Source organism: Sardina pilchardus, chromosome 19 (assembly GCF_963854185.1).
Source record: "Sardina pilchardus chromosome 19, fSarPil1.1, whole genome shotgun sequence".
In the NCBI taxonomy this organism is placed as follows: Eukaryota; Metazoa; Chordata; class Actinopteri; order Clupeiformes; family Clupeidae; genus Sardina; species Sardina pilchardus.
The window spans coordinates 13,319,413-13,334,412 of NC_085012.1; the positions used below are offsets into that span (position 1 = coordinate 13,319,413).

Genomic DNA, 15,000 nt, shown 5'->3' on the forward strand with positions numbered 1-15,000 from the left:
TCTTTAACCTGTCTTATATTTCTTTGGAATAGGTGTCTTTAGCCTGTCTTACATTTCTGTGGTATACAGGTGTCTTTAACCTGTCTTACTGTACATTTCTGTGGAGGAGAGGTCAGACAGGGAGGCTGTTTAATGACGTTTGGAGGAGAGGTGAGATGAGCTAGGGAGTGATAAGGTGTCTTATGCACCTGCCATAAAGCTCTGGTTTACAATGGCGGACGTGACCTGTATGATAACATGTCATCTGCTTTGAAGTTCAGGTATGAGAACTGAGACATAAGACTTCTGTGGACTTACTTGGTTTTGTTGTGTATATCTGTTGGACACGAATGAAATGTCTATGTGTTTCTGCATTTCTTTTTTGGTTTACAAAACTGATTCATGTCGTGATGATAACCCAATTTTATTACGTAATTCCAATGATTTGATGGAAATATTTCAACGTGATTGTGTTGCACAGGTGCCATGTACTGAGAGTAGACATTCAAATGTACCAAGTATTGCAACATCAATATTACTGTAAAGGAAGATAACTTTGATATTTAAGACTTCAAGATGTAGTCGTAGAATTAAACATGCTGAGTTTGTTGTGCCACAGTATACAAAAGCATCCATTGCAATTAAAAACATGTGCCATTTAACCACATGTGCGTGCTCAATACCCTATACATGGTGGAAACAAGGCATGGTTCACCTCAAAGCATAACATATGATACAGCTTCGCTCCAAAATTCTACTGGTCTCTAAGCAAGAATAGTGGAAGAATATGTTTGTTTAATTTCATGTTTTGCAGTTTAGTAACTGGCAAAGCCTCCTTTTCTCTTTTCCCCAGCATATACAGTACGCTTCCCTTACATGATTCGTTTAGAAAAATGGATTGCTCAATTGGAATGACTATTTGAACACAATATGGTTGTGTTTTCAAAACTAGACTGTTTTATATTGTAACGTAGTAGTAGTAGCTTTTATTGTCCTTGTACAACGAAAGTACAGCACCAGCCTGTCCAAACATTTGCAGAAAGACAGTAATGACAGTATGACGTAACATAGTTTGATACATTGGACAGCTCTGATTTTTCTTTTTTTTACTGCGCTGGCAGGTTCAGGGCTCCTGCAGGTTAACCTAATGGTCTAATGGTCGCTCTAATGGTCCAGCTCTTATAAACAGGGAACAGGTTAGCTGCTGTTGGCTTAGGTCCCTGAGTGTATGGCTACTAAAACTGGTGTGGGTTAATACATGCATAACCTATGCATTATTACTGTTACATACTGTTGTAATGACACATTTTGTGTTATTATTGATCATATTACTAATCATAACCTGAATTTAAAATATGTGTGTGTGTGTGTGTGTGTGTGTGTGTGTGCGTGTGTGTGTGTGTGTGTGTGTGTGTGTGCGGTAGGAGGAAGGAGCCGTCGGAGCCCATCTATGCCAAGCCAGGCCAGTGGGTCTCAAAGGGCAGCAGTGCCAGTGCAAGCATCCTCTTCTCACAGCAGGGGGAGCCATTGAGCAGCCAGCGCCCCCATGCCCACAACAGCCCCTCGTTTGGCATCTCTGCCCCTCAGGCGGCACCACTGAGTGCCCGTCGTGCCTGTGCCCCATCCAGCGGTCAGTATGAGGACTACGAGAACGTCCCCAGCAGCCCCAAGCAGCCGGCCAGCGGCTTCGTCACCAACGACATCTACGAAAGCTGCAGGAACCCCACTGCAGTGGAGGCAGGCTGGGTGGACAATGAGATCTATGGATATTAAACACACACACACACACACACACACACACACACACACACACACACAGACACAGAGAGAGAGAAAGACACACACACACATCAGATACTGAACTCTGTCTCACACATACACACAAACACACAGCTCAGACACATTGAACACTCTCTATCTCACACACAAAAACACACAGACACAGTTACACACTCAAACACACACCTCACAGATGAACTCACTCACATGCTAACATAACATGCACACACACACACACACACACACACACACATACACACACACCAAACAGTCAGGGTGAGCGCTAAAAGCGCTGAGATGTTCCTGCACCCCCCCCCCCACACACACACACACACACACACACACGTCCTGCCGTCCTCTCCTCGCCTCTTCCTGTGTGGAGCCCCATGTCCTGGAAGGGGCCGATCCAACCACATACACCCATGGCAACACCGTGACCCATAACCCCTCACCATGTTCTACCTCTGTGTGTGTGTGTGCACGTGTGCGTGTGTTTGTTGGTGTGTGTTTGTGTGTGTGTGTGTGTGGTCTCTAGAGGGAGCCCTGCGGCTGGACCCACAGCAGCGAGAACAAGAACTGTGTGTGTGTGTGTGTGTGTGTGTGTGTGTGTGTGTGTGTGTGTGTGTGTGTGTGTGTGTGTGTGTGTGTGTGTGTGTGTGTGTGCGCGTGTGCGTACGTGTGTGCTGTAGTGTGCTGCCACTCTGCGGGTGCAGAGTAGGCCTGTAGCTCGATGCACAAGAACATGGAGAGTTTCTTATCAAATCCACTATCTTCAGTTGTGCTGCCTTTTAACTCAATTACGCTTGACATCTAGTGGCTGGTACTTTATCAAGATACTTTATTTCCTGAATTATATTAGTCAAAAAACAGTGTGATGATCTGCAAGGTATTGCAAAAGTTAATATGATATTTGTATATTACTGAAAAAATATGAAGCTAACAGAGGAATTCTTTTCCATTAAATACCTTATTGCTTGGTTTTGTCTTGCTTTTACTTAATTATTTTTTTATTGCATTGCATCTAGTAAAATAAAGCCTAAAGTGACCAAACTGTCTTTTGCGTAGGCCTGTGTTGTGAGTTGTCAATCAAATACCACCTTCCACAGAAGCAGAACATGGCAGGATATTCCCAGCATGCACTACCAAGGCACGCTACTAGACCCAAAGGAGGCCTATGGGCAAAACGGACGAGTCTACTGTTCTGTACTGTGAATTTTCCGGTAGGTGGCGCTGTGGGGGCATATATGCCCAGAGGTGAGGTCAAGTCACCTTGGCCATGAGCTTTGAGTGCTGCTGCCATGCGATGCTGATAAGACACGGTGAGTTGGCACGGCTCCACCCGAGATTACGCAAGTATTTGAACAGATAGTCGTTGACCCGAAACGCTTGGACCGATATGGAGCAGATCGCGTGCAGGTCTAGTTATTTCTTTGTCCCCAATGAGCTGGCTCTTGAGAAGCCAAATCTATGCGGCGTATCTGCGCTGGAGCAACATGGCTCAAATATGCACACAATTCTATAAATTAGGAGATGAGTCCTTTGCTATGCACTCATCAATTCCACACTGCCTGTCGGTGTAACAGCATATTGCTGATGCATTTCTCCCCCAGTTTATATCCTTTTGGTTCACGTCTTATTTTAAAACAGAGCTTTATTAAGCATGACTCAGTGGGGGCATTTTTCCCTGCGACACTGATGACATAATGATGACAGAATGCAAGTTCTAACCTACTTTCACCACAGCAATACCGTTCTTTACCACACGGTGCCGCTTGATGTCCATATAAGTATCTCGGGGCTTTAGTGGTAGTTTGGCGCGGTAGGCTATAATGCCCATATCAAAGGTAGGCTGATCTGCAAAAAAATACATTTTAAAAAAAGGACTGAGCCCGACGGTACAACCATCAACCAATTATGATGGATATCGTAACCTGTTACATTTTGCCAAGATGAACTGAATTATAGCCTATTCCAGATTTAAACTCTGAGATGGGATTATCTGCATTGTTTTAAAGACTCAAACGCTGCAAGACCACATATTTAAATGCATGAAGATGGGGCATAAAGTCACTGGCGGTTTAAGATATGGAATTATTATATAGTTTAATATCGGTGTAATGTGCATGTTTATTTCTAATAAATACTTTCACATTTCATAGCCTACAACTCCAATGGGAGAACGCGCTCAATCAAGGCCAGTTTTAGCCCTCCGAAAATATATATGACTAGACCCCCCGCCTCCACCCATTCTTGGAAACCCGTGGAAACAAAGGGCTTCACGAAGCTTGCTGTCGGCAAAACTTCACAGCTAGCTATCAACTCCAGCGCGGCCGCGCAAACACAGCGACAGTTTTCAGGATAGCAGGGCTGGTGGCTGACGTAAGAGGTGGGTCTGGTCGTCTTGGTAACGAATTGGCACTGAAGTGTGGAAGTGCTTCAAAGGCCCCCCCTCCTGTCCCGCCCCCTCTACAAATACCCCCAGAGCCTCTGACGTCAATGCACGTCAGTCAGAGAACATGATGCCTCCTGCAAGTCAACTCGTGTACTCTCGCTAATAGAGCTGAAATATTATAGCTCTATTGTATTGGAAAAGGGAGCCGTGTCACACCACCTAAACTCCTAGACGTACTGATTCCTTTTTGTCGGACTGTGGAGGGCTGCCAACAACCAAACTGGCCTGCCGATCGGGAATTTTACTTTGTCTATTTTCAATAGACACATTCTAGCGGGCGGTTTGTTTTCCCCCGTCCGCCTTATCTGGGGGCGCGAGTCGCAGGTCCCTATCTCATCTGGCCAAGCCTCGCATTCAGAACAGCATGGTCATGGCTGACTGTGTCCAAAAGCCGATGCTTCGGGGTCCTGTGCGAGTTGGCTTCTACGACATCGAGCGTACGCTAGGAAAGGGGAATTTCGCTGTCGTGAAGCTGGCCAGACATCGCATTACCAAGACGGAGGTGAGAAAAGCTAAAGAAATGCAGAACTATTGACATTAGCCATGGTGTGCCTTCGCACAAAACTGTCCGTATCTTGTTTGAGACACGTTACGTATGCCAAAGTGCACGGCATGTTTGCGCTGCTCGAACTCGCATTGCACGCCTCAAACGGGTCAGCAAACCCAGCCCGGTTCCAGCCGCCCCAGTAAAGTTCGCATGGTGTCCAAAAGCAGACCTATCTCCATGTGCTGTAGCACGGCGTGCAGAGGCAGCTATTAGTTACACCGAGGGAATCGGCCGTGCTGCAACTTTTAATAAGTCGTTTTTTCATGCCGGAGTTCATAAAGTTTTTAGTATCACGAACTGTTTGATAGGTAGACTTTCAAATGCCCCTTGCACATTGGTAGCAGTTCATGTAGGCCAGACTGTCAGACACAGAAATGATTACATAACTCTGTGCTTCTGATATGTAGTGTGAGATTAGTGTGCTTTTGTGTGCGTAACTGTGTGTCAGTGTGTGACAGTGTCCATTCAGTGTGTGTCCATTCCATTGTGACTAACGGAGCTTGGCATGCATTGCGCAAGAAGACGCATATTTTGTGTCCAAACACCTAATCTTGTCATTGTAAGTGCAGGCCGGGTGCCTCACACAGCTCATACAACACCTGCTGTGTGTGTGTCATGCATGAAGAGTGTGTTTAGTGTGTGTGTGTGTGTGTGTGTGTGTGTGTGTGTGTGTCTGCATGCCTGTTTGCACTTGTGTGTGTGTGTGTGTGTGTGTGTGTGTGCGCTTGCCAAGCTGAAGTGTGTCGCTGTAGTCACACACACACACACACACTCTCTCTCTCTCTCTCTCTCTCTCTCTCTCTCTCTCTCTCTCTCTCCTGGGGTCATCAGTGCGAGAGCCACGAGGAGCTGCTGTGCTGGGCTGAGCGTGGAGGCCAGCGAGTGTTTGAAGTTGGGCCAGATTCAGTGCATCAGTGCAGATGTCCCAGGCTGGGGGTGGGGGTGGTGTTGGGGGAGATTCTGCACCATGTTTGTTTGAGTAGAACACGCAGTCAGGGGGTAAAGGCAACAGGTCTGCAGCTGCCACAGGTGGAGAGTGTGTGTGTGTGTGTGTGTGTGTGTGTGTGTGTGTGTGAGAGAGAGGGAGAGAGAGGAGCGTGCTGTGTTCCCTTTGATGTTTGGACAGCATGTGCTTAGTGTGCCAGGCAGCCCTGAGCTCCTCTTACAGTGTGTGTGTGTGTGTGTGTATGTGACGAGGCTGCAGCAGTGGAGGCAAATGGAGTTTGGTGTCTCCGACTGGACGTTTAGTTTGGTGTCTCTGACTGGACGTTTAGTTTGGTGTCTCTGACTGGACATTTACTTTGGTGGTGTCTGACTGCACGTTTAGTTGGGTGATGTGTGACTTGATGTGTGACTTGGTGTCTGACTTGACGTGTCTCTGGGACAAAACATTGATATACAAGATATTGTTTGATTTGTTTTTTGCCATTCCTTATATGCTGTCACCAATCAGCATTGTACTACTGAAGTCTTACATTCATGCAGTTCTTCTAAGCATCAGCATAAGTCCTGAAACGTGTCTAGAAACACTGAAATATTTTCTTTAAATCTGTTTGTGATTTTCTTGAGAGAGCAGTACGTTTGGTCTGCAGTGAGCTGTAAATCTGGTCTACAGTGAATTAAAGTCTAGTCTGCAGTGGGATGAAAGTGTGTTTTGCAGTGAGTTGTAGTCTAGTCAGCAGTGTGTTGGAAGTCTACAGTAATTTCCCGCATATAAGCCGCATTGTGTATAAGCCACAGGACAGTGTTTTATGCAAGTTAAAATAAACAAAACCATATTAACACCATATTAAGATATTTTGCAAAATCAATGCCGCGGCTAATAGTCGGGAAATGACGGTAGTTTGCTGTGAGTTGCGAGTCTAGTCTGCAGCGAGTTGTTGTAGTGTAGTCTGCAGAGAGCTGTGTGTTTTGAAGTGAGTTGTAGTCTAGTCTGCAGTGTGTGGTGAGTCTGGTTTGCAGCGTTTCAGTTGTGCCGACTGAAACCCAGAGCGTGGGAAAGTTGGAGAAGCAGAACAGCGCGCCTGCTACTGGCTCAACAGAAAGACTTCACTCCTTCATTAGCGCCTTCGATAACAGAAGAATAAACAGATTAAATAAACGTGGCGATCAGATAACGAGCGAGATGAAGTTCTTAAAGGAGCGCGACGGGAAACCTGTTCCTGGTTGTCATGGTGCTCTCTCTTTCTCTCTTTTTCTCTCTTTCTCTCTCTCTCAAGGCATTGCCTAGACTTGACCTCCAATTATAGATAGCCAATAGATCTAATTTCCTGATCTCATCTGGCATTGAACCTGTGTGTGTGTGTGTGTGTGTGTGTGTGTGTGTGTGTGTGTGTGTGTGTGTGTGTGTGTGTGTGTGTGTGTGTGTGTGTGTGTGTGTGTGTGTGTGTGTGTGTGTGTGTGTGTGTGTGTGTGTGTGGGAAGAAGACACCAGTGGCCCAGGTTATCCCTGGTGTGTGCAGAGGATTCGCGGCAGGTCCAGATGGGGCGGGCGGGAGGTGCGTGGGTCGTGTTGCCGGCGGTGACGGCAGCGACAGAAGCTCAGGGGCGAGGACGAGGCTCGGGAGCGCCGCCGGTGACGCACGCAGGGGCAAAGGTCACCTCTGCGCCAGTGACACCGAGCCGGCATCAGGACTCGGAGGTGCGGTCGCGGAGCTGGACGCTGGCCTATCAGATCAGAGCACAGGGCGTCACTGTCGCGTCGCCCCCGCTCGCATCACCATCACACACTCCCAGCCCCCAGCCTCCAGCAGGCTCGGGTTGCTGTGGTGACCGCCATCACCTGTCACCTGCGTCCCGCACATCCATCCTGACCAGTTTTCTGACTCTTTTTGCAGGTGGCCATTAAGATCATAGACAAGACCCAGCTGGATGCGGTGAACCTGGAGAAGATCTACAGGGAGGTCCAGATCATGAAGATGCTGGACCACCCACACATCATCAAGCTATACCAGGTAATCACTGAACATCACTAAAGATCTGCTGTGTGTTTGTGTCTGTGTCTGTGAGTGGGTATTTGTGTGTGTGCTTTTGTGTGTGTGTCTGTGTTTGTGAGTGTGTCTGCGCGTGCATGTGTCTATTTTTGTATGCGTGTACAGTATGTGTCTGTGTTTGTGAGTGGGTCTTTGTGTCTTTGTGTGTGTGTGTGTGTGTGTGTGTGTGTGTGTGTGTGTGTGTGTGTGTGTACATGTAAGCCCATGGTCAGTGTAACATGCAAGAACAGCGTAACGTAATGTAACCTAAGCCCACGGATGGAATGAGCAGCGGCTGGCCACATCTCGTCTGGCTCCTCCCTGGTCACCGTGGCGAGTGGAGACAAGCACAAGGGCTCTCCTGGACTGACCTCAGGGTTTACGTAACGCCTCTGGGTCAGTTTAGAGGAAGTGTGTGTGTGTGTGTGTGTGTTTCTGTGTGTGCGTTCGCTTGTTTGGACCAGGGCAGAGCGACTGTGTGCATGTGGGTGTGACAGTCCATTTGTTTGGAGCGGTGGAGAGGCTGTGTGTGTGTGTGTGTGTGTGTATGTGTATGTTTGTGTGTATGTGTGTGGGTGAGTGTTTCCGGGTCTGTCCACTTGTTTGAAGTGGGGATAGCGATTGTGTGTGTGTGTGTGTGTGGGGTTGGTTGGGGGGGTTGAAGGATAGTTGGCTTGTTTGGTGCGGGGGAGTGCGACTGTGTGTATGCGGGTGTCATAGTCCATAGTCCATTTGTTTGGAATGGTGCAGTGTGTGTGTGTGTGTGTGTGTGTGTGTGTGTGTGTGTGTGTGTGTGTGTGTGTGTGTGTGTGTGTGTGTGTGTGTGTGTGTGTGTGTGTGTGTGTGTGTGTGTGTGTGTGTGTGTGTGTGTGTGTGTGTGTGTGTGTGTGTGTGTGTGTGTGTGTGTGTGTGTGTGTGTGTGTGTGTCTCCTGGATAGGGGCCAGACAGGACTGGATAGTGGAACTCTATCAGCGTCTTCATTCAGACGCCATCGGCCAATTAGTCACTTCCTCTGACCCCGTAAACACATGTCCACCCCGCGTGGCTCCACACACGCACACACACACACACACACACACACACACACACACACACACACACACACACACACACACACACACAGTACACACACACACACACAGAGTACACACACACATGATATGGATACACAAATTACACCCATGCACTGAGCACACACTATAGCTCATCGTCGCATGGTGATGACCTCATCAGTGGCGGCCTGTAACTGTGACCGGAGTCATACTGGGTGTTTGAGCAAACAGTGGACTGGTGGAACATTTGCATGGGACACGTTTGGATAGTTTGGCAGATTTGAATGGAAAGTGTGTTGTTTGGATAGTCACCGCACTGGGCATTTGAATGGGAAGTGTCTTGCGGTCAGTCTGTCACTAGCATCACGAGCCTCACAGCCGCTGTCTGGAGCCAGGCCGAGACAAGGTAATGTTCGACCTTACGTCGTTACGTACGTTCGGCCTTAAGTGTTAATAATAGCTGGGGCTTTCGACCCCCAAGACTGACAAAATGTTTGCCTCTCCATTATCAGGCCGATAGTCCCTGGATTATCCTCCTTCGGGCCCACAGTGCAGCCTCAGTGTTGGCCTCAGGGCCAGAGCTAATGAAGGAGTTAAAGCACAAGCGCCAGACTGGACTCCTGATATCAGGAGAGGATAAGTAGCAGGAGCCGGGTTTTTTCCCCCTCGGTGAACATTAACAGTTATGCAAACAAGCAAATAAAACACATTCATCAAGTAGACTCCTGTGTTCCTTTTACACTGTGCTATTTTAGAAGTCAATAAAGCACTTTCACAAAGTAAGACTCAACTAGTCCTTTATACTTTACTATACCTAGAACATGGATCTGGTATAAAACAATTAGGCAGTTTATTTAATGTAATACATTTGTAACCTACCTGTTTTTAAATTCCCATTTTGTGGTTATGAACCTAGAATGTGTTTAATGATTGTAGCATTGGCCTAATTGTTTACAAGTGAGCTTGCGAATTGTTAGCTGTTAGAATTGAGACTAGCTTGCGAATTGTTCTTTTTTAGTGTAAAATATTGCTGCCTCATAAGGAACATATACTGGCTAAAAATAATAATGAAAAAATGCTAAAAATAGATATGAACCACTCTGAATTTCATGGTAATTAAACATACATCCATGTTTTGTTTTGCGCAAGGGGTGTTTTGTATTGAGATATGATTTAATACAGAAGAGTTTGCAGTTAGTGTATGTAACCTACCTGTTTCAAATTCCCATTTTGTGGTTATAAACCTAAAATTGGTTCAAGGACTGTAACATTGGCCTAATTGTTTACAAGCAGAGCACCATGGCCTAAACCTAAATTGCTCTGATGTACAGTAGTGGTACACATGAAAAGGTTAAAGCTCACAATGCATTGCACACCTAATTTTGGACATTCTTTATTATTAATGTTTATTGTATTTGGACATAGCAATTACATTGGACAAACTAGATGCATTGTTTGACTGTTTTAGCACAGGTGCTAATTCGCAACACTTATTATTATTAATGTTTATTAATTCTCACTCGTGCCTTATTGGCCCCGGTATTAAACAGGCCGGTGTGCTGACCATCTTGTTGGTTTATTGCAATGTTAGTAATGCGGTCTCAGACCCAAGGATTAGTTACCTTGTTTTGGTGGATAGGTGGATAGGTGACATTGTTAATGGGGAATCAGTTAACCTCCACAAGCCTTAATTGGCCCAGCTTTGGCCCAACGGTGTGCGTGCGTGCGTGCGTGCGTGCGTGTGTGTGTTTAGCACTGTTCCCGGTCTGTGTGTGTGTGTGTATTGATATGTGCATTCAGCACTGTTCTCGGTCTGTGTGTGTGTGTGTGTGTGTGTGTGTGTGTGTGTGTGTGTGTGTGTGTGTGTGTGTGTGTGTGTGTGTTGGTGTGTGTATTTAGCACTGTTCCCGGTTTGTGTGGGTTTGTATTGATGTGTGTGTTTAGCACTGTTCCCGGTCTGTGTGTGTGTGTAATGTATTGATGTGTGCGTTCAGCACTGTTCCGTGTGTGTGTGTGTGTGTGTGTGTGTATGTGTATATTGATGTGTGTGTTCAGCACTGTTCTAGTTCTGTGTGTGTGTGTGTGTGTGTGTGTGTGATGAGCACTGTTCCCAGTCTGTGTATGTGTGTATTGATGTGTGTGTTTAACACTGTTCCCGGTGTGTGTGTGTGTGTGCATGTGTCGATCTGTGTGTTTAGCACTGTTCCCAGTCTGTGTGTGTGTGCATTGATGTGTGTGTTTAGCACTGTTCCCGGTCTGTGTGTGTGTGTGTGTGTGTGTGTGTGTGTGTGTGTGTGTGTGTGTGTTTGTGTGTGTGTGTGTGTGTGTGTGTGTGTGTGTGTGTGTGTGTGTGTGTGTGTGTGTGTGTGTGTGTGTGTGTGTGTGTGTGTGTGTGTGTGTGTGTGTGTGTGTGTGTGTGTGTGTGTGTGTGTGTGTGTGTGTGTGTGTGTGTGTGTTCAGCACTGTTCCCGGTCTGTGTGTGTGCATTGATGTGTCTGTTCAGCACTGCTCCCGATCTGCGTGTGTGTATTGATGTGTGTGTTCAGCACTGTACCCGGTCTGTGTGTGTGTGTGTGCATTGATGTGTGTGTTTAGCACTGTTCCCGGTGTGTCTGTGTGTGTGTGTGTGTGTGTGTGTGTGTGTGTGTATTGATGTGTGTGTTCAGCACTGTTCCCGGTCTCTTTGTTGTCTTTGGCTAATTCTGGAGTCCTCCCACTCACCACTAGCTCTCTTCACTCTCACTGAATGGAGGACACTCATTCAGACCAGCAGGCTCGCTCTTGTGTGTGTGTGTGTGTGTGTGTGTGTGTGTGTGTGTGTGTGTGTGTGTGTGTGTGTGTACGTGTATTGAGTGTGAGAATGATTCATAAGTGTTCTATGTGAATTGAATTGAATTGAATTGAATGGCTTGGACCAATCCTGTCGGCTGGTGTCTGCCTAGGTAGTTACGGGTGTGCTGTTTTGGTTCCTTGAATTTTCCCTTGGGGATCAATACAGTTTCTATCTATCTATCTATCTATCTATCTATCTATCTAGGCAGGTACAGGTGTGTATGAGAACCTGTGAGAGACCAGGAGAGTGTGTGCGTGTGTGTGTGTGTGAGAGAGAGAGAGAGAGCCCAGAAGTGTGAGTCTGTGTTTAAGCTTTGTGGGTGCCCCCACTATGTGTGTGTGTGTGTGTGTGTTGTATGTTGTATGTTGTATGTTGTATCCAATGCAGTGGCAGTGACCATCTGTGTGTTTGGCCCACAGGTGATGGAGACGAAGAACATGCTGTACCTGGTGACCGAGTACGCCAAAAATGGGGAGATCTTCGGTAAGGGCCCTGCTCGTTCGTGTGTGTGTGCGTGCGTGTGTGTGTTCGTGTGTGTGTGTGTGCGTGCATGCATTGGGAGATCTTTGGTAAGGGCCCACTCACTCCAGTGAGTGTGTGTGTTTTAGAGACTAACTGACCACTTACTCGCTTGTCGTCCAGTCCATAGTCCAGTTCCTTAGTCCAGTTCCGTTGGCTCCAGTAGACCCAGGCTCAGAACCAGCGCGGGACAGACAGCGCCTCTGTAGAGGCAAGTGGAACCCGACCCCCTCGGATTAATTAGTATTAATTAGTGTCGTGTTTCGGCCTCCCTGCGTCATAGGCCGCTACAGATGACCTTGACCTTCTCAGCAAGGACGGTGGTCAACAAAAGCTCCGTGGCCCGCGGCCAGGGCTGTGTTTCCTCGGCGCTCGCGGTGAGCTTATCAAGGTTAGCTGGGGACTTGCTCAGTCGTCGTGTTCTGTCTCTCTAAGTAGCTGCAGTGGCTGCCCAGACACGCTCTCAAGGAATACAACCCTGGTGAGTTTCGCCTGGTTAGGCTCTGACTTACAGTAGACATCAACTCTCACATGCGTTCCCCACACACACACACACACACACACACACACACACACACACACACACACACACACACACACACACACACACATACACACATATCTTTAGCTAGGGTTGGCCGTTCACTCTTTCACTTTCACACACACACCACACACCACACACCACACACATCCCATGACGCATCGTCGGTGCTGAGCCACTTGTGATGGGTTTAAAAGAGCAGCAGTGGACTAGTGTGACCTTATCTGATACTGGAGGGAAAGCTGCAAACGCTTTATTTAAGGTGCGGGCAGATTTGTTTGTCCCTGTTGTTAATCACTGTCGTCAAGGTTAGCTGGGGACTTGATTGTTGTCTTCTGTCTTTCTAAGTAACTGCTGCGGTTGCCCAGTGATGCTCTCTGGACACACAAGCCCGGTCAGGTTCGCTTGGTTAGGCTCTGCCTCGGACATCAATGATCACACACACACACACACACCTGTAGCTTGGTTTGGCTATTAGCTTTCACACATAGGCACTCGCACAATCATTCCCAAACACACACACACACATGCACACACTTTGGCGCATAGGTGAAGACCATCATATAACTTTAGGTTCCAGGTGACCTTGAGTGTCAAGAAAGCAGCCCATAAATAAAATGCATTATCCTAATGCCTGACACTGCACTTGTCATTATCTTCAAGATTCTATTATTTTTTATCTAGGGCAGATAGAAACAAACCTGTTAAACTTTAACTGATAGGTAATGATATCAGATGTGTTTTGTGAAGATATATAGTTTTATTTTCTTTACCCTATTTTTTCTAAATGTGATGGCTGGTGAGATTATATCCTATAATATCCAAGTTAACAATGTCAAGACACAAATGACACTAGCTTTTCTCAAACACACACACACACACTCCCAGTTATGCCAGTTTGGTCCAGAAGCTTTCAAGGCTCAACGGTTCTATATTGCCTCTGTGTCTCAACAGGTTTCCCCTACAACCTGACTGCTAAGCTTCACACACATATACACACACACACACACACACACGCACACACGCACACACACACACACACACACACACACACACACACACACACACACACACACACACACACACACACACACACACACACACACACAGCAGGGCCAGTCTTTCCATTGAATTACTCACATTGTTTGTTTTTCAACACGGGAGTAAGAATACACTCCACAATTCCAACTTAACAAGCTTCCTGCAACCTGCTGCGTAGATTTTTCTGTTTGTGTGTGGTTGTGTGTGTGTGTGTGTGTGTGTGTAAGGAGGTCAACCCTGATTTTACAAGAGACAAGAACCTTGCCTTGTGACTTGCCAAAGACATAGGCAAGTAAGACCGTGTGTGTGTGTGCGCTCGCAGATTGAAGAGATAGTCAATTGGAGGCTGCCTAACTTCAGAATACTACAGGCTGCAGGGACGAGGTTGGAAAATAACGTGTGTGTGTGTGTGTGTGTGTGTGTGTGTGTGTGTGTGTGTGTGTGTGTGTGTGTGTGTGTGTGTGTGTGTGTGTGTGTGTGTGTGTGTGTGTGTGTGTGTGTGTGTGTGTGTGTGTGTGTGTGTGTGTGTGTGTGTGTGTGTGTGTGTGTGTGTGTGTGTGCTCTCTTAAGTGCTCTCTTTCAGAGAAAGAGGCAGGCTGTGTGTAGATTTGAGCTTTAGTTCCTGGTATTAAAGGACTGTTATGAGCCTACAATCGTCAGCCTCTGTTTAGATCATAACCCTCTTATGTAAGGCCTTTCTGCCTCATCATGGTCGTCACCATCACACAAATTGACTGTTGGCAGGAGGGGGAGGGGGGGGGGGTAGTAGGCCTATGTGTGTGAGAGAGGGAGAGCGAGCGAGAAAGGATAGCATGAGTTTGCTAGATATTATGCTGGTATGTAGTATGTACAGTAGTCAAGCTGTAAATCCTAGTGTATGTCTGTGTATATGCCATGTGTTTGTGTGTGTGTGTGTGTGTGTGTGTGTGTGAGAGAGGGAGAGAGAGGGAGGATGGCATCAGATCACTAGATATTATGCTGGTGTGTAGAATTGATGCTGTAAATCCTATGTTGTTTGTGTGTGTGTTTCCTGTTCGGTGTTGATATGCATGTTTTGTGTGTTTGCGTGCTGCTGTGTGTATTTGTGTGTGCACACTTCATATCTGTCTACATGCACACATTAGTGTTTGGTAGCTGAACTCAAGCAGAAGATGTCAGATAGTGACTGTGTTACCATCTCTCGAATCTTTATCTTTGTGTTAGTATGCTTGCACATGTGTGTATATGCCAGCACATGTGTTTGTTTGTGCGTGTGTGTGTGTTTTAATGCTTTCACATGTGTGA

General features: G+C 46.7%; 2 protein-coding genes and 1 long non-coding RNA gene across 4 annotated transcripts in view; all 3 read left to right on the forward strand.

Moving 5' to 3' along the window:
- The window catches only part of laynb (layilin b), an 11,098-nt gene extending 8,290 nt beyond the window's left edge, over positions 1–2,808 (forward strand). The window contains exon 7 of the mRNA XM_062521387.1: positions 1,404–2,808. Coding sequence (XP_062377371.1) covers positions 1,404–1,752 — 349 coding nt within the window. The 3' untranslated portion in view covers positions 1,753–2,808. The remainder of the gene's footprint in view (positions 1–1,403) is intronic.
- Positions 2,809–4,251: 1,443 nt separating this feature from the next.
- sik2b (salt-inducible kinase 2b) overlaps positions 4,252–15,000 on the forward strand; it is a 39,294-nt gene continuing 28,545 nt past the window's right edge. For both annotated transcript variants that reach the window (XM_062521385.1, XM_062521386.1), the window contains exons 1-3: positions 4,252–4,712; positions 7,595–7,711; positions 12,035–12,098. In XM_062521385.1, the coding sequence (XP_062377369.1) occupies positions 4,575–4,712; positions 7,595–7,711; positions 12,035–12,098 (319 nt within the window). In that variant the 5' untranslated portion in view covers positions 4,252–4,574. The remainder of the gene's footprint in view (positions 4,713–7,594; positions 7,712–12,034; positions 12,099–15,000) is intronic.
- Positions 8,584–9,565, forward strand: LOC134066149 (uncharacterized). Its single transcript, XR_009936378.1, has 2 exons — positions 8,584–9,188; positions 9,295–9,565. It is a non-coding gene; the product is annotated as an uncharacterized LOC134066149 (long non-coding RNA).